The following is an 18,861-nucleotide window of genomic DNA, read 5'->3' as shown; positions in this document are numbered from 1 at the left end:
TTTTTAAGTTTTGATTTTTTTGAGGCAACGAGTTTGCATTTTATTTTAAAAGCAAACTCCACTTATGTTTTACAATGGATATCCTTTGTGACAAAGAGAGAAAAGTATTTCTCTCATGATGGTGCAAACATAGTTTCCTCCAACTGGTAGCATCCCAAAGCTCTGCCTCAAACTGGAATAACTGCACCAAGAACAAATAGGAGCCAAAGGAAAACAGTTCCCTAAAGACACCTTTAGCATACAGGGAATATAATCTTCTCAGTATTGGTTAAACTCTAACCAAACATCTGACAAAGGGAAAAAAAACTGAGCAAACATGACATTTGAGCAGATCTTAAAAACTCTCTAATTCTGTGAATATATGTGAATATACATATGGAGAGACTGGTGCACTTCACACATTAAATGGCATTATTGTCAGAAATATTGAATCTGTGTTTCAAGGTGTCAGACCTACCAGTTAATCCCTTAAGGAAAATAAAGATAATGTTTTGACAATTAAAATACACTAAACAGTCTCATGACCCGCTCTGAGTGCAGAGCCATAATAAGATCCCAAAGACAAATGAGCCCAACAGATAGAGACTGTTTGTAGTTTCATCATGAATATGTTTATGTGAAAATACATTTAAAATGACTAAGAGCATAAGCCCGTTGGCTAATGTTAGCGCCAGTGTTGAATAATAAATAAAACTGGTTTTTAAACCAGTTTAGCATTTTTCCTTACATTTAATTCTTGATAGTTTATCAACTAATAAGAGATTGAAACACATGCTAGTGCTAACGCTATAAAATACTAGTATATTATCTACTTTTATCATAAACATGTAGCGTTTTTAAAATATTGAAAAGTGTTTAAAACTTCCTTAAACATTGATAAATGCTAACTTTGGAACAAAGTAATCACGAGTTTGACATTCGTTTTAATGTTCCGTTCCCAACTAGTTTGAATAGTTTCTGTTGAAAGAGATTTTCTGAAAGCTCACAGATGTTTGTTCTGTGTTGTTGGAACCAGAAAAAGTGTTGAAGTGATGACGTCGCCATGAGCCCGCAGTCAAATCATTTGACTATTCAAATCCAAAAATAGTTGATATCCGGAAAGCAGCAGACACCAAAAAGTTTCTCAAATGTGATTACATCACCTTGCTGATTTTCACACACGCTTCGGACGTTATCAGCCCAATAAATAACCGTTATTAGCGGTTATCAGCCCCGCAGAAGGGCTTCAGGCTGAGCCTTCTAGTAGGTTAATATGTACTTATCTACTACTCGTATCGCTGGTGATGTTATGCGATCATGCTAGCTCTCTTCGGAAATTACGGTAAAGCCAGCCCGCTCTCAATTTTGAGGTGCGCAGCGGTGCAAGGCAATATGGCGCCCTCCTTTACGCTCTCCTTTCAAAATAAAAGCAGTTAATGTCACACAATTTCACCCTCTGCATTGAAAAAAGCAAAATAAATCAAATAATGTGAACTTAACGCTACTAGAAGAAGTTTCAATTTCTTTTTTAAAGCTTCAGCTTTAGTATTTGATAGTGAAGTGATAGGAAAGCGTGTTGTCGCCCAATTTGTCTCCACTTTGGTTACAAATTTTTTATTTCCTTACATGTATGGAGTCAACTTTGCAAAGTAGCAAAAAAAAGCCATTTCAATTATATACTTCCCTATTTGATCCATTTTTTAACCAATAAATTCAGTTTAATGTTTAAATTGGTTAAAAAGTTTCCCATCTATCTTCATTGAGTCATTGACGTGTAGCGTTCACTCCTTCTGGACGAGCATGGAGCAGATAGTGGAAATTTGCTTGCATTGTGTCATTAATTTTGCTTCAATCCTATATTCTGAGCAGATCAAATTTTTATCACAACAAAAAACAGAAAGAAAACTCTAGATTAAAAGCTGAAATAACTGCAAATAATCCAAAATTGGAGAGCAGTAGGAGAATGTTTCAGAGTGAAGGGCCGTTGCTACCCATTGGGGTCCCCATGCTCTGTCATTCAGATAATTTATACTGCTGTTCAAACCGAATCATTTTTGAATCAGGACAGATGTAACATGGATTATTTCTCATGTCTTTGTTGCTTTTAAAATTGTTTTATTTACATGTTAACTTCCAATGGTTTTTTTTTTTGTCAACAACAGTAAAAATTATTTTTGTTCAGTCAACGGGGGAGACTGGGAGAGATTCCAGTTTTTCTGTTTCAGCATGCAAATACAGCAGCCTAACCAAGGATCTCCTAAGCCACTCTAACTACGAGCTTTAGCAAATAGGGAAGTTTTAAACACAACCTTTTATGACTTCTTAAAACTTTGACTAGTTTGAGAACTGAAAGATTTTCCTCCTCTTCTTCTGTAGAGCCTCCAGGAATCACTATTAAATCTACAAACTGAAAACAAAGTGCACGTTTGGGATTAGGAAACAATCAAATCTCTGATAATTGTTACTAGATCATAAACCTCATCATGTGATCATATGAAAAACACATAAACTTTGTGTTTTTCCCCAAACAATGCATAAAACCCCCATTAAAAACACAGCAGAAAGTCTTACCAAGTATTTTTTTCCATCTAGTTTTTAGTGCACATGTGACACATATCACATCACATCACTGATGAAAAAGATGTTTCACTGGTAGATTATTTTATTTATAACATGGAGAAATGTCTTGTCATATGTGAACTAATCTGCCAGTGAAACTAGTACTTAAAATATTAAAGCATTATTTGCTTAAATAAGCTCCTATAACTTGCTGAAAGTTGCATGTAAGTTAGTACACTAGAAGTAAAACAGAACTAAGATATTTGCACTAGAAATTAGACCAAAAACACTTAAGATTTTTTTTTCTATTTAAGAAAAAACTAAAATGAAAAAAAAATTGTAAATGAGAAAGTCGTCTTTACGCGTTATGGTCATGTTGATTTCTATACGTTTACAGAAAAATATTTAAATCTGTAGTTTATGCTCTCATTTGTCTTTTTTGCTTTGACAAAATGAGCTGTTAAATTATGTCAAAAATTAAACATAAAAAAGGCTTCATTGATGTTACACTGTTAAAAAACTTAATTTCTTTATTTCCTTTAAGTTATTTAAAATCATCATTAGTAGATCTAAATACGAAGTATTTTCCCTTGTATTGACATTTTTCTAAAGGTTTATATATAGAAAAATGAAGGAAAATGTGACAATATTGAGCATAAATTCTGTTAAACAAATGTCAAATTCATTAGATTCAACAATTAAAAGTCACAACACATGGAAAGTAAAACAGAACTGTAATGGAGATTAAAAACTTGGAATAAAGCACATCTTAAGCAAACCAAATAGATTTTCACAAGACTTCCCTCACAGTTCACTCCGCCATTTTGACCTTCTTTCTTTTCATTCGGCTGTGACGCAGCTTCTGTTTCTGGTTTGCAAGTCCATCAAAAAAAACAAAAAAACATGAGCATTTCCTCCAGTTACAGTGTAATTACATATGCTCAGCTCATTTCCAATGAAACGCCTTCAGAGCAGATATATTTATATAAAATAATTTCTTTTGGAGAAGTTGATATGTAAACAACTATCTTTCTAGAGTATAAAAACATGTATGAATATTTTTGGTTCCAATTTTAAAAAAGATGAGATCTGTGTGTTTTTTTTTTTTTTTTTTTTTTTCCCCATGATGTTAAACATAAATTTCCAGAAAATGCATAAATAATAGTTGGTATTTTGTCTCAACCCTTTCTTGACTTCTTGGCTCGTTTTAGACATAGTCTCTTCTGGTGTAGGAGCTTTGGGCCGTTGATCTCGGTGCGGCGGAGTACGCTACGCGGCTGTGAGGCGCTATGGTGAACCTTAGTGGCTTCTCCTCCTGTGGGGGGCAACTGCAGCAGAGGAGGGCACCGCCGATCAGGAGCAGGGCTGCGGCGGCCCATCCCAGGTATAACGCTGCTCCGATCTCCATCTTCTGCCCAGACGGGACTATTGGACTGTAGAACTCTGTGATGATGGTGTGTGCAGACCAGGAAACGGGCACAATCTGCGTTAAGGCTGACGTGATGAACGCCGCGCCCGAGGACACCATCACCCTGGCTTTGACGGCCTCCTCCTCGATGCAGTTAGTGCACTTGGCTCCCACCATGGAGATGAGGAGCGCCACGACACCCAGGATGATGGTGATGATGGTGAGGGCCCTGGCGGCCTGCAGGTCTTGAGGGAGGGCCAGCATAGAGTCGTACACCTTGCACTGCATCTGGCCGGTGCTCTGAAACACACAAGTCATCCACAGACCCTCCCAGTACACCTGAGAGGTGACGATGTTGGCGCCGATGAAGGCAGAGACTCTCCACATGGGCAGAGCGCAGCTGACGATGCTCAGCAGCCAGCCCACCACTGACAGGCCGATGCCAGTCAGCTCAAGTCCAAATGACCCCATTCTTCGCCTTTTTACCCGGCCTTTTCAACTCCTGAGGTCAGATTTCTCTTCTTTCCAATCTTCCTCCAAGACTTCTTTTAAAGTTCCACTTTAATCCGTCTCGGTGGGTTTTTGTCCAGCAGGTTTGCTTTCTCAAAAAAAAAAATGTCTCCAACTGCTCAACCGAGAAAAGCTTCACGACAGTCTGTTGGTTCAGACGTTTCCTGAGGAACTGTTGTGTGCCGGATATAAACCTGTTGTATTAAGCTGACCTGTCCCTCCTACAGAGGATGACTTCACTGGTCAAGCCAAGCCAATCAGGGGCCTTCTGGGCCTTGGCCTCCTTTATCACCTGGGTGTGTTGGTGCTGTTTTTCAGGACTCTTTTAGACGAACCTCTCAAAGGTTAAACCTTTTGCCCGTGATAGTGCTAGGCGGGTCTGTTTTATTGCTGCCTGTAGGTAATAAATGACCAGAGTGAAGCTTTTTATGTGCCTGACGGGAGACATTTAGCAACCGTTTTGGATGCACAAACAATCTTTATAAGTTATGTGAATGTTTGACGTGTTGGTATCAGTTTGAAAAGGCAGACAGGAGGGTAAATATTAAATCACATTTTATCATCCTCTGTTGTCTTTCAGTTTTTAATTTTGAATTTGTTAGCTCTACATCACATCTTTATTGCCTTGTCAAGATGTTACAGTAGTCTCTGGTTTAACCTGCATCTGTAGTTAATGGCAAACTACCAGCATCTAAAAATATTTTTTATAGTTTAACTCTGGTTTCTGTGTACATCTATCCTCTTTAACCGTAAAAGGAGAATAATCAGAAAATGTCTTTGATAAGGAGGATTGAAATTATGGGCTAAATGATCTGGATCGCTGTTTCACACCCAAAGTTGCATTTTAGTTAGATTTTAAACACTTTGACAAATTATTATAATTTCAGGCTTCAATTTGATCCTAATTTGGATGCAAACCCAAGAAACTAAAATAAATATGTGCAACCATTTGCTAATAGAAACATTAATTTGAACCATAAGTTGCTAATGTAGGTAGGAAACCTCATGGTAGGTAAAAAATGATCTGCATTTAATTCAGAACCACATTTAACCCAAATTTAAAACTAAAACACCCTTAGTACCTCTTATTTGCACCCTAAATATAAAAAGATACAAAAACAAATACTGACAAAGAAGCAAAGTAAGTGTAGTGAATTATCTCTGGCATTGAAAACACAAAAATATGAAGATACAAAAGTGTACATCTTTAATATGAAGTCAGAAACTGTGAAACCACTGAGGAACCATGGCACAGAAAAATCACCCCTCTCAATATTTAGGTATAAACTATGAGCAATGTGGTTTTTAAGCTCTAGTGAACATCAGGTTGTTCAAAAAGCAAAAATCTTACCAAGCATTTTTCTAGTGTAACCCTCTTAGTATTTTAGAAACAAGACAAAAATGAATAAGTAGGCTTCAAGCAAGGTGCAGGGGATCAATTTAAGTAAATAATTCCTTAATAATGATGAAAAAGTACCAGGTCCATCGGCAGATTAACTCAAAGCAAGTTTTTTTATTTTAAAGGAGAAATGAAGTGTCTTGCCTGGAAGGACATTTCAAACTTAAGAACTATATTGTAATTATTTTAGGTCATATTCTTTGGACATGTTGCAAGAAAAAACCTTTAGGCCAGAATATGTTTCAAAAACAAACTACAAGAAATCCAGACTCATACTCTTGCGATGTATGTAGACATAAATGACAGAAAAGTATGAAATTCTCAGGCATTTTTCCAACAATTTAGCAGGTATCTTTTCTATATTTTTATTACGTTTAGGTGTATACCAATGCTGCTAAAATGCTTTATCGAACAAAAGCTGTTTCTCTCTTTTTCAAAATAAGTTACATAATGATACTTGTTATAGAATTTTATGTAAATATGATGAAACCATATTTAAACCTTATTTAAACATAGCTGCAGATTAATAAACATCTGTTTTGTTTGAATTTCTGCATTCCTCGAAACACAGGTCAAACAGTAGGAGTGGCAGCTATCTTCCATTAAGGTTTATCAGCTAATAATGTTACAACACTGGAACGTAAACGTTTCCTTCTGCATGGCTCACATTTCCTTATTAAAAACCAACATTTTAATTACCTGTGAGCTGACAGCCCAGACCCATCGTAAAAACATGATGCCTGGTGTCCATTATAAAACCGATTTATTTCAGTGTCATGTGCCAATTTGTGACAAGTTTTGCTGTGTTGTTGCACAACATGAAATAATGCAATAATGCAATAATGCTAACCCAACAAAGTTACATTGCAGTAAAACAATATATTCATTCAGAAGAAGGCACCATTTTCTGTTTCTGTTTTTTGGTCTGATATTAAATCATAAAGTAATTTGAGTTAAAATACAGGCAGTATGCAATAAAACGAATGCAATTTAGCCAATTTTAAAACAGGATTAAAACAACCTAAACCTGCCAGTAGTAGGATTTTGGGCGTAACTTGGTATACAACATAAACATTAACAAACGCCCCTGTAATTATGTTCAGTACGTTGCCAGTCAGCCAGACAAACAAGTGCAACATATTGAGCAAGCTGTCAATGAAATGAAAGTAGGTCATTAAAAATAATATTGCGCCTCGTCTGTCTTAATTTTATAGCACGGTTTCCCCAGTTTGTGATAGGTGCCAACAGTCTCCTGCAAACCTTATACACATGTTTTGGTTGTGCCCCCAGCTGAAGAGCTTTTGGACAGAGATATTTGTCGTTATATCACAAGTGGTTGGCAGAAAAATTTATCCGAACCCCCAGAGTGTTTTGTTTGGGGTGTTTTCGGGGCCATCTCCTTTGTCCTCTTCCCAAGAAAATTCTTTGTCCTTTATGACTATTATTGCAAGGAGAATAATTCTTCTTAAATGGAAATCACCACAACCTCCTTCTTTCATACTTTGGTTAAGGGATATTGTTTATTTTCTTAACCTTGAAAAAATTAGGTTGTCACTACGGGGTTCCTCTGACAAATTTGCAGAAATCTGGCAGCCATTACTACGATTGGTTGGTCAAGTTAATTTCCATTCTGTCCCAGTCTAGTCCTTCGTGTATGTATTTGTCTGCTCATCCTGTGTCCTTTTTCTCGGATTTTCCTTTTCTTATGGTTCCGTATTTACTTTCCTGGGCACAAACTGTACTTTTTTTTTTTTTTAGGTGTAGCAGAATGCATCTTAATTTTTATTTATTTCAAAACTTTTTTGTGTGTGTGTCCTTTTTCTTATGACTTTATCTTATTGCCTGGGAGTGATTGGAGGTCGTTTTGTTGTGTTTTTTGTTTTGTTTTTATAACTCAAGGGAATTGTGTGGTTTGTTTTATATGTATCACATTGTAAATGTATGGCTATGCAATTCTTGTTAAAAACCAAATAAACAAAGTTTGGAAAAAAAAAATAAATAATATTGCACAATCAATTTCCAACTGCTTCATGTTCAAACATGCACTAAAAATAACTTTACAGTCTAATTTAAATAATTGAACTATGTTCGACTCTTTTCATCAATCATTCTTTCCTCAAGCTGCTTTTTTATCTCGTGTGCAGGTTAGTCTTTACGTTGCAGCTCTGTTGATGTAATATTAGTGTGATAATATGCCCCCGTGTACAAGATAAAGAAGTGTCAGGTTGTAATGATGCCAACAGGAACGCCATTGATGATTTGGAGTAAAGTCTAATGACAACCAGTCATGTTGACAAAATCAATAAATCGTCAGTTACATGGATGTACGATTTCTTTATTCTTAGAGGAAGAAAGTAAACCAGAAAACTGGATGTTAGATGATAAACTAATCTTATCTCTAAAGAGGTTTACCTTCAACCATTTCCACATAAAATTACGACACGATTCTTTGACTGACCCAGTTTCTTTTGCTCCACAAAACATCTCACGGTTTCTTAGATTTTCCCAATCTAGTTTTTGGATTTTCCCGAGGCAGCGTCATACTGTGATACACAGTCATATTTTATATATTACAAGATTATTGAATTTAAAACTTTGCTATCAACGCTTTACTTTTTGGGGTGATGTGTTGATTGAACACATAATATCACTTTGGGCTCACTTCTTTTCCTGATTTCACTTATAAAAAGAACATAACTACAGTGAAGTAAATGGCTAAACAACACAAAGGAAAAGTTGTACACTGTATACCCTTTAAAATTAAAGGATTTTCTGTAGATAAAGTACAAAACATTGATTGTTACACAGTAAGGGAACTCTTCTCATTTCTTTACTTGGCAGTGACATAATTTTTTCTATCATTTTTAACGTATTGAGAATGAACTGCATGCTTGTAATGTTTATAGCTGAGCTTGGCAGCCACAGATGTTTGTCAGGCCACTTGGCAGCTTTGTGTTACTTATTAAACCCAGCAGAGCACTTTTGTTTTGCAAGGAGAAAGATTTGAAGCACTGCAGACGTGCTTTCCCTGACAACCATGTGATCCTCATTACATATACATGAAAAAAGAGAACAGCTAAATCACTTAAACTATGGATGACTGAGCTTTATACTTTTAATATCGGAGCATTAAACTCCTGTTAGTTATACTTTACCAACCGAGAACAACTCGAACCAACATTTAGTTTTATATCTCTCTAATGCAGAACAAGCTTAGGATCCAGAGAAAACCCTATTAGTTTATAAATTATTGACTACTTACTCTTATTAAGCATGGGGAACCAATATTTAGTTTTGTTTGTACCTTTGACCTTTCCCTTCTTGTCTTTTGTTGTTTGCATTTCCTTCTAATTCATGTCAAACTGCCTTGTTGCTGAAAATGTGATATATAAATAAAATCACCTTACTGGCTGAAAAATACTGATGTGTTTGTTGTAAACTAAAATCCTGATTGGGTAACCTAAAGTTCCTCTGTTCATGAATACCCTTCATTTCCTCCATATTTCATGCTGAAAAAAGATTTGCTGCTGAGTTTCACTGGTGGCTTATCTTTATAGCTGCATGAGTGAGTTTCGGTTAGCACCAGGATGATCCATGGACTTGTTTGCATCTTTGTTTCACAAGATTTTTAGAAGGTTAGATAATCCCAAACTCCCAGAGCAGTAAAACAAAGTATGAGACATGTCCAAGTTCAAACTGTATTAATGAACAGTTTATCTATCTGGGAAACTGCTAAGAAAAATTCAGATAGCGTGATTAAACATGCAACTTCTGGTAACGCAGTTATCACACTAAGCTGGAAACATGTCAGTACACAGCAGGCAAACAGGAAGGACAGGTTGGTAAGAAAATCTGGAAATCGACGAAGGAACAGAAGTATTTAGCAACTGTTTGATGATTATTGATTCGGTAGGTAATATATTTCATTAAATTTACATAAGGAAGAGGATTAAATAAGTATTCACTTATTCCTAGTCCTTTTCAAACAGAAAACTAGTGATAAATGATTTTGTCTGGGTTATAAAAGCACATGTTTTCTCTGCCCTACTGATTGTTTTCTTGTTTTTAAAAACTTGTTTGAAATAAATAAATTAAATAAAATCTGGTGTGGTGAAGACAAACCTGCCAATCATTTTCCATGGACATTTTTCACCACCATCCCCATTAATCAGTTACTGTAAAAGCCAATTAATACAATATTAGGAATCAACTCTCCAAAATGTTATTAATTCCAAATAAAAATAAAAAAGTTATTTTTTAGAATAATGTTTTAAAAATATCCAGCAATTTTGTTGTGAATTAGCTTTCAGTATTATTTTGGCTACATTCCTAATTCTTCAGATTTTACACATTAACATTCTTCCAACATAAATAAACAAAGAATAAATAATAAAGAAGAAAATGGTGAATTAACTCTGCTGCTCTAATGTGATGCTGCTTTCAACCCCAGCTGGACTTTAAATTACATCTGAATCCATTCTGGTTCCCTCCACCAGTACTGGTTCCCTCCACCAGTACTGGTTCCCTCCACCAGTCCTGGTTCCCTCCACCAGTACTGGTTCCCTCCACCAGTCCTGGTTCCCTCCACCAGTACTGGTTCCCTCCACCAGTACTGGTTCTCTACATTTCTTTACAGGGACGTCCTCACAATCTGTTCGTCTGTTGGAATAAAAATGAATAAAACTGGGAAATCCTAGAAGTTGATCACTGAATATGAGAATTTGAAATGTAGATTAATTTGAGATGAGACAGAAATGGAACAAAGTTAAATATGAGGGACAATGTAGAAGTAGCAGCACTTCAATCTATTTTTACTCAAATAAAAATAAAAAGTAGCCATCCAAGGAATTACTGAAGTACAATTAAAAAACAAGTATTTGGGGAAAAGTACTGAGATACTGATCAAATTATCAATCATTTAATCTTTAAAAATGACATAATCAGACAGACCAAAATAGAAAGTTAATAAATTTGGTATTTTAAGGATGAAAATGAGAAGAGTTCATATAGGTAACAAAAAAATAACAAAATCAGGCAAGAAAAAACAAAAACAAAAAAACAAACAAATTTTTCCAAATAAATTTATTTCATTATGAAACTCATAAAATATTAGCAAAAACTGCGGGTGTGTCTTTGGTGAATTTGTGGATAGAGAATCCAGAAATGTTTTAAATAAAAATAGCGCTACTTCATAATGAAATTTGTCAAGTAAAAGTAAAAAGTACATTCTTTCAAAAGTTACTCAAGTAACTGGTTTCTGCCCAGTTATGATTGGGAGCTAAAGCTGATACTTTCGTAAAGATCCGTGGTAAATTATATTCACTGATTTGGTTCTCAGCCCCAGTGTACAAAGAGATGACAAAGAGAGAAAATGGCGCCTCCTACTGGTCACAGTGGAGAAAAGCACAAAGACGAGCCAAACAACAAGAGTTCAGTGCCCAAAAGATCAGATATCCCATCCACCATCGCACAAACAGCTCTTTGATGTTGTTCATCATTCAAACCAATTTCACTCGCAGTTCAAGATGTTTTCCAGTGAAACTCTGTGAACAAAACATTCTTGTAGGTTCAGACATCCGTGACACAATCAGCTCTCAGTTTAAACCACAAAACACACACAGAGTCTATCTCAACTTTGACCTCCCCTTTAGATCAAACATGCTTTTTTGTCCTAGAAAATATTAAAAATAGTCTTTTATGTAATTATTTTTCCATTCTGTGGGCTCAGAGTTTCGTTCTTCAGGCAGTATATTCATGGCTTTGTTTTAGTAACACCAAGAACACACAAACAAATACAGTTTTTGAGATGTAATGTCAAAGTTACTTTGATGTTTACACAGACTTTAAAAACAAAGTCTATCACAAACTTTCTATAGTCAAAGGGTTCCAGATACATTAAATTTTGGTATTTATTTTGTAAGATGTGGGACCTCCAACTTTCCAGAAAGAACATTCAGTTTGATTTTACAGCTGGAAAACAATCTGACTTCTGAGTACATGGATAAATAAAAAATAATTTAATGAAGCAGTATGTCTCCTTTATCAAATGCATTTATGCGGAACATGTGAATTATTTAAAAATTTATAGCTCCTTTTTAAGTACATATCAGTATTTTCTAAGTTTTGCTCTGAGTTGATTCTTGTACTTGATACCTTCTGCTCTACATTAAGACCCAATATGCAAGCTATTCTAATGGATCTCAGAATAATATTCAATAAAGTCACATACTTTACTGTTGATAACAATGACTTTTATAAATGGAGCTTTTATGGTAAAGCAATGAGTTAAAATCACAACATAATCAAAAGGTTTTCTGTTTATCCCAAATAGGAGACTTCAGCTGGTTAGGTCTCAGGTCCGACCTTTCAGCTGTACAGCAAATTTATTTAGAACCATGCTGACACTTTTCACTCTAATGATTAAACATTTAAATATTTTACCATTGAAAATAAAAGCACCCAAATTAAAGTGAGAGAATACTACTACAATAAAAGTTTTGTTTATTTTAAACCCTTTACAAATGGTTTCCAGAGGTAGAGATGCATGTGGTTCTGGGCGAACAGCAGATGGTTGTAAACAGTTGTAAAATTTCTAAATAGTATCATTACAACGCAAACCTCATCTATGTTTCAGGAAAAATGAGTAGAAACACACATAACAATAGAAACTCATGCTGTGTTATGTCATGACTGACAAACTATACAAACAAATGTGAGAAAAAAGGAATTGTAAAAAACTAAAAAAGTCTGTTGCTACCCAGCAATCGATCAAAACATTCATCACGCTGCTAAATATTTTACATTTGACTACTAAAAGGTGACACCATGAGCTTGTGATCTGATCAGAACATCTTTCATAGTTTTTGAATGTGTAATATGACAAACCCATATGGCCATATTTGGTCATCCTGTAGGAAAGGTGAAATTAAAACCATGTGAATCACCTGTTGCTGAGGGTGATGCTCCGCCCACCTTCAGGTGAGACTGGTTGGGGGACGGGATGGATAAACAACAAACAATAAAATCTACAGTGAACATCAGTTTTTAATGGGATGTTTTGGATATTTTAGATTGATTATCATTGGAAAGGGCATTTATAGGGAGTTTCCTAGATAAACTCATGAAAATAGTTCAGATTTAGAGTATAAACAGGTTGATGGTTTCCTGAGTGGGTGGGGGAGGACTTGCATATCCAGGACTCAGGAGGATGTGCTGTTTTACTCCACAACTCCTCCCCCTTCAGGCTTTTGTACCAACTCTCTACTGAATTGTGAGCCATTCATCAACATCAACAAGACAAGAGAGCACAAACCATCAAGCATCGTACAGAGCACGCCTGAAGAGACAGACAAAGACCTTCTAAAGACTGAAGCTTATTTTGTAAAGAATCCCCCTTTTGCGATGGTTTCTACTGGGTTCCAGATCCTGGGCTCTGCTCTGGGGATCATAGGCTGGATCGGCGCCATCCTCGTGTGCGCCCTTCCCATGTGGAAGGTCACTGCTTTCATCGGCAGCAACATTGTCACGGCACAGATCTCTTGGGAAGGGATCTGGATGAGCTGTGTGGTCCAGAGCACGGGCCAAATGCAGTGCAAAGTCTACGACTCCATGCTGGCCCTGAGCTCCGACCTCCAGGCAGCCCGGGCCCTGGTGGTCATCTCCATCATGGTGGGCGTCATGGCGATCCTGCTCTGCGTAGCAGGGGGGAAGTGCACCAACTGTGTGCAGAATGAGAATGCAAAGATCAAGGTGGGCATTACTTCTGGAATCATGTTCATCGTAGCTGCGGTCCTCTGCCTCATCCCTGTCAGCTGGACGGCCTTCACCATCATCCAGGACTTTTACAACCCGATGCTGGTCCAGGCCCAGAAGAGAGAGCTGGGCGCCGCGCTCTACATCGGCTGGGGCGCGTCTGCTTTGATGCTGATCGGCGGAGGAATGCTCTGCAGCAGCTGCCCCCACAAAGATACAACCGGCCACTCTGCGCAGTACAAGGCTGGAAAGTCTGTGTACACGCCCCCTATGTCCGAATACTCCAGCATTCCAGGTGCAGGCCGTGTTTAAACTGATTCTGGCTTGTCTGAGTGGGACAGATGGTCTGGTGCTGCTGGTTTGGCTGTGCTAATGCTAAAAACATAATCCTGATCAGAACCACACTTCTGGAACAAAATTCATTCTGCATGTTCATTACTTCTATTTATGGTTAATGAATATTAACCATAAATAGGTGTTTCTTTAATGGCATATTTACACAATTATGTGTGTTTTTGATGACTTTTTAATTGTGTTTGTAAATTTTTCTTTGGTCACATTAATGTGAAATGTTTCTTATCTACCTTTTGTGGTATTTTATGCGACAGATGTTCTGTAAATAAACATGCTTTTGTTTACATATGAGCTAGTCTGTGATATTTTCTTCAGTTTTTCACTTGATAAAACACTCTTTCACTGGAAATAATAAATGTTTTTAAAAATCGTTGTAAATTGTACTTTGTAATTTTAATGTATATTTATTTACTCACAGCAGAGTTTTAGTCAAAACAAACTTCCACCTGAAAAGAAATACCCTCACAGCATTCTAGAAGAGGCTATTGTTTGACTTTCCTGTTGATCAGGTTTAGGTGCGGCTGGAAAATCAAGCAAAACGACTTGCTGCCTTTACTCAAACTCTTAGCCTCTGAACAAAGAAATTTAAACTTTTAGAACAGATTCATAGACTTAAAAACTAGATTAAAACAAACAGCAAATATTTCTGTTCACTAAGAAAATGTTGATAGTTTGTGTTCACCAAACTAGTTTTATTACTTTCTACAGCAAGCAAACCTACACTTAAAGCGATGGTTTGCATTTTGTGCTACCAGTACGGCTTTCACACAATTATCTGATATATGTAATAGAAAATGACATTTATCAGCCATTTGAGTTTGTAGAAAATGAAATAAAAAATCTCAAAGACATATTAAAAAGCATTTCCGCTGCTAAACTTGAATTCAGTTTCAAATAACTATCAGACTTTATAAATGCTCAATTGGTAAAATTACTTAATAAAATCCATCAAGTTTTAGCTTTCTACCACCCTGAGGATTTACTCGCTGTCCTGCCAACTTGAATATGTCAATAACATATTGGCCTCTTAAAGATGACGAAACTGCTAACAAGAATTTCACACACACACACACACACAAAAAAAAAATCTGAAGTGTTCCTTTAACACAAACAAAATTATTTTACATCAAAACACAAAAAAGATAGTCACTTCACTTCAACTATATCAATATAAACAGCACATGGTTGATTTTTACTTTTTAAATTTGGAAGAAATGTGTTTGTGTGTTTATCTTTGCTATTTTCTGTCAGGTAAATGTATGTGCCTTATATTTAAATCTACCAGGTAAGACTTTGTGAGAACTTTTTACAAAACCTTTTATTGGAAATTTCGCCCATAAAGAACGGAAGTTGAACTGAAATGGTTACCATGACAACCTGGAAACGTGCAGGTGTCAGCTGAGAGGCATCTGCACCTGCACATTGCAACAATTATTACAACTTTGTCCAGAAAGCCAGGTGCAGTAAGACAAGATTCACACACACAGGCATCCTTCTATTGACTTCCATTCATTTTAGTTACTGCATTTATGACTAATTCAGACATTTTCTATAACCCTTCCAAATATATTTTTAATCTAACCTATAACCAAAACTTAATTTACACCACGCTTCTAAACCTACTATATGTATATATATAAGTTTTAATATATAAATATATATATAAATTTAAAGTTAGGTTTAGTTTTAAACCGAACTAGAGCTCAGCACATTTGACAAAAAATGAGGACCAGAAAACTGTTCCTCCCTTTGTTTGGTGAACATTTTATATACAAGAACACACAAACACAAGTTTGCATTCCTACCCATATTAGGACCTTTTATTGACGTCCATTCATTTTAGTATTTTTCCTAACTTTATACAAGAGTTTCCATTGTACTGGACCAGGTTTTGGTCCCCAAAAGGCCCATCAATCTGAGAAATGACCATTGAGAAATGGTCTGACAGATTAAATATACCAGAAACGATCTTAAATAGTAAATATACCAGAAATTATCTTAAATAGTAAATATACCAGAAATGGTCTGACAGATTAAATATACCAGAAACGATCTTAAATAGTAAATATACCAGAAAAGGTCTTAAATAGTAGAATAGTTAAACAAGTAGACAGACACAAACACACCTGACCCAAACATCCTGGGTGAAATGTAAATACCTACTCATTGGTAGAGAAGTTACGGTAAGTGATCATCTATTATCTTTTTCTGAATTATGTACTTCACAGAAAGTGACCCAGGTCTGTGTTTGAAAAACATAATTACTTCTACTTGTTTTGCGACAATAAAAAGAGGTTGATGTATTTATAATTTCCCTGACTGTAAACATTTATAAGGGTTAATTATGCACGATTGTAAAGAGAAAACAATCTTTGTTTAGTTCTCTTATCTGAAATGTTCCTACCTCATCGTAATGGGAAAATTAGACTCTGCATTTTCTTCTATGCATGTAATAGATAATCAAGAGGTAAAATAGAGCAGCTGTATATTAGCAGTGTGGTGTAACTTGGATCCTTGGTGTAATGTGAAAATCAGTTTGAGAAAATGGGAGGAGGGTGTGGTTTCGACACAAAGAATGGGGGAATCTTGGTTTTAGGACATAAGTATCCTTGTTAGCGCAAAAGTTAATAAAACTTTAAGACTCAGCGTAAAGTTTAATTACCTTCCACCCTTCCTTCTTTTTTAAAGAGTCTATCTGTTTTTAGCTAAACCTGCTGCAGTAGTCTTATATACAGGCCAAAGCTGACCTATATATGTATGTGTGGGAGTGCATGGACAAACACAGCTGCCAACTGCAGCCATTGTTCCCAATCTTGAAGCCTTGCTTCAAATAACAGAGGGTTGTATGTGAGAGAACAATGAACAAGAGCTTGAAGGTATCAGGTCTCAGTTTTAGCCCCTGTTTTTGTCCAGTAGGACAGAAACTCCACCCTGAAGTCTGAATCATAACTAGGGCTACTTATTGTTTCACAACCGAAACTTTCGAAGATTCAGAGTTGAGGAACTGCGTTCATAAACAGGTGTGACTGCGGCGCATGTAAAGACCCACATAGAAAAAAGGACTTTATAATATTTAAGACGTGATCATCTTCATTTCTACCAGTCAACACCTCTGGGCTCATCATGGCTTCTCAGGGGCTTCAGATCCTTGGTATCCTCCTGTCCTTTATTGGATGGGTAGGCAGCATCTTGACCTGCGCTATGCCCATGTGGAGGGTCACCGCTTTCGTTGGGGCTAACATCGTCACCGCGCAGGTGATCTGGGAAGGCCTGTGGATGAGCTGCGTGGTCCAGAGCACGGGGCAGATGCAGTGCAAGGTGTACGACTCCATGCTGGCGCTGTCTCAGGACCTGCAGGCCGCCAGGGCCATGGTAATCATCTCTGTGATTGTCGGCGTGTTTGGCATTCTCATGGCCATCGTTGGAGGGAAGTGCACCAACTGCATGGACGATGAGGCATCCAAAGCCAAAGCCTGCATCGTCTCTGGAGTAATCTTCATAATAACCGCCTTGCTGATCATGATTCCGGTGTCCTGGTCAGCTCACACTGTCATCAGGGATTTCTACAACCCCTTGGTGACGGCGGCACAAAGACGGGAGCTTGGCGCTGCACTGTACATCGGTTGGGGCTCTGCAGCCCTGCTGCTTATAGGAGGAGGTCTGCTCTGCAACAACTGCCCCCCAAAGGACAACAAACCCTACATACCTGCAAAGTTTGGCCTGGCAAGACCTGTCTCATCAAATGTGGACTATGTGTGAGGCCCCTGTCTGCAGAGATCTTTAATTACATAGCTAAAAATACATTTAATTTAGTTCCTTACGTGTAGTTGTGTAGACATTTTAATACATCTTGAGGTTTTAAAAAGATCTTACCAAGACTCTTAGAGTGAATAAACTTTTAAAGTTTTCTTATAATAAATCAGCAAATAATTGTCAACTGAGCAATATGATAGTTTCTCCAACCAGTAGGTGTTAAATAGGAATCAGCTAATTTTCCCTGATTGGTCAAATCTGATTATTTTTTCCCATTCATATAAAACAAGAGCAACAAAAAGAGAAATTTACTTTATTGACCTAAAAATACATCAACAATCAGCTGGTACTGAGCTGGTCCATTTGGGTCTAAAAACAACAACCCCCCCCCCCAGAAATTTCTTTGTTTTCCTTTGACTTTAGAAATCCCTACTATCAAATAATTTGAATTATTTTGGATTTCTTTAATATATCTGTATTAGGTAAAAATAAAGATGTTGAAATTCTGAAAGAGAACCATGAATATTGTGATTGGTGCATTTCTAATATGTACTATTGCTGTAACTTTACTTTTTCTAGATAATTATGATATTTTACAAAGGTTATGAAATGAGCTGATGATATAAATATAACTGTAGGGTTTTCCTATATCTTCCAATGAATGTAGCAATAGATGTTTGTTATCCTTCATCTGCCCTGTAAATAAAACTGTATTTGTTCTCCTGGTGATAAAAAGCGGAGGAATCCAGCTGGGAAACCTCCTGGGAATTTACTGTAACTGGATGAGATGTTTGCCGTGCTGTAATGGAAATCTGTTGTGTTGAGACAGTGATTTAGCTTTTCTGTCTTGAGTAAAATGGAAGCCACCGGCAGAGACAACAGAGAGCTGCTTATGCTTGGATTCATGTTGCTGAGAAACCATTTTAGTTGTTCAAAGAATGGATATTTTCACTTCCCTGGGTGAAAGGACGTCTGTCAAGTCTTCTGAGGAGGACAGACCTTTTAAAAATCATCTTCAGTGCTTCAGATTCAAACCTTTAAACACAAAAAAAGAAAAGTAAATGGATATAAACCCTCAACTTTGACTGCTGATTACTGTTTTGTTAGAAAATGCACATGTATGGTTGTAATGATGAAATGTGTCCTT

The 18,861-nt window shown here is 36.7% G+C and overlaps 2 protein-coding genes across 2 annotated transcripts; one reads left to right on the top strand and one right to left on the bottom strand.

Annotated features, from left to right (window-relative positions):
• Window positions 1-3,255: 3,255 nt before the first annotated feature.
• cldn3d (claudin 3d) lies at window positions 3,256-4,617 on the bottom strand. The gene has a single exon (XM_044140553.1). The coding sequence runs from the start codon at window positions 4,415-4,417 to the stop codon at window positions 3,746-3,748; it is 672 nt and encodes a 223-aa protein (XP_043996488.1). The 5' UTR covers window positions 4,418-4,617; the 3' UTR covers window positions 3,256-3,745.
• Window positions 4,618-12,678: 8,061 nt separating this feature from the next.
• LOC122844787 (claudin-4-like) lies at window positions 12,679-17,754 on the top strand. Its single transcript, XM_044140551.1, has 2 exons — window positions 12,679-13,763; window positions 17,106-17,754. The coding sequence occupies exons 1-2, from the start codon at window positions 13,257-13,259 to the stop codon at window positions 17,718-17,720; spliced, it is 1,122 nt and encodes a 373-aa protein (XP_043996486.1). The 5' UTR covers window positions 12,679-13,256; the 3' UTR covers window positions 17,721-17,754.
• The last annotated feature ends 1,107 nt before the right edge of the window (window positions 17,755-18,861 follow it).

The sequence above is a fragment of the Gambusia affinis genome, linkage group LG15, assembly GCF_019740435.1.
Source record: "Gambusia affinis linkage group LG15, SWU_Gaff_1.0, whole genome shotgun sequence".
Classification (NCBI taxonomy): Eukaryota; Metazoa; Chordata; class Actinopteri; order Cyprinodontiformes; family Poeciliidae; genus Gambusia; species Gambusia affinis.
This window is presented reverse-complemented; position numbering and strand designations above follow the sequence as displayed.

Bases quoted from the DNA above. Each gene is read 5' to 3' on its own strand.
- LOC122844787 (XM_044140551.1), top strand. From the start codon at position 13,257: ATGGTTTCTACTGGGTTCCAGATCCTGGGCTCTGCTCTGGGGATCATA. The intron at 13,764-17,105 runs GCGTCTGCTTTG...CAGGGGCTTCAG, and splicing joins CGCTCTACATCGGCTGGGGC to ATCCTTGGTATCCTCCTGTC.
- cldn3d (XM_044140553.1), bottom strand. From the start codon at position 4,417: ATGGGGTCATTTGGACTTGAGCTGACTGGCATCGGCCTGTCAGTGGTG.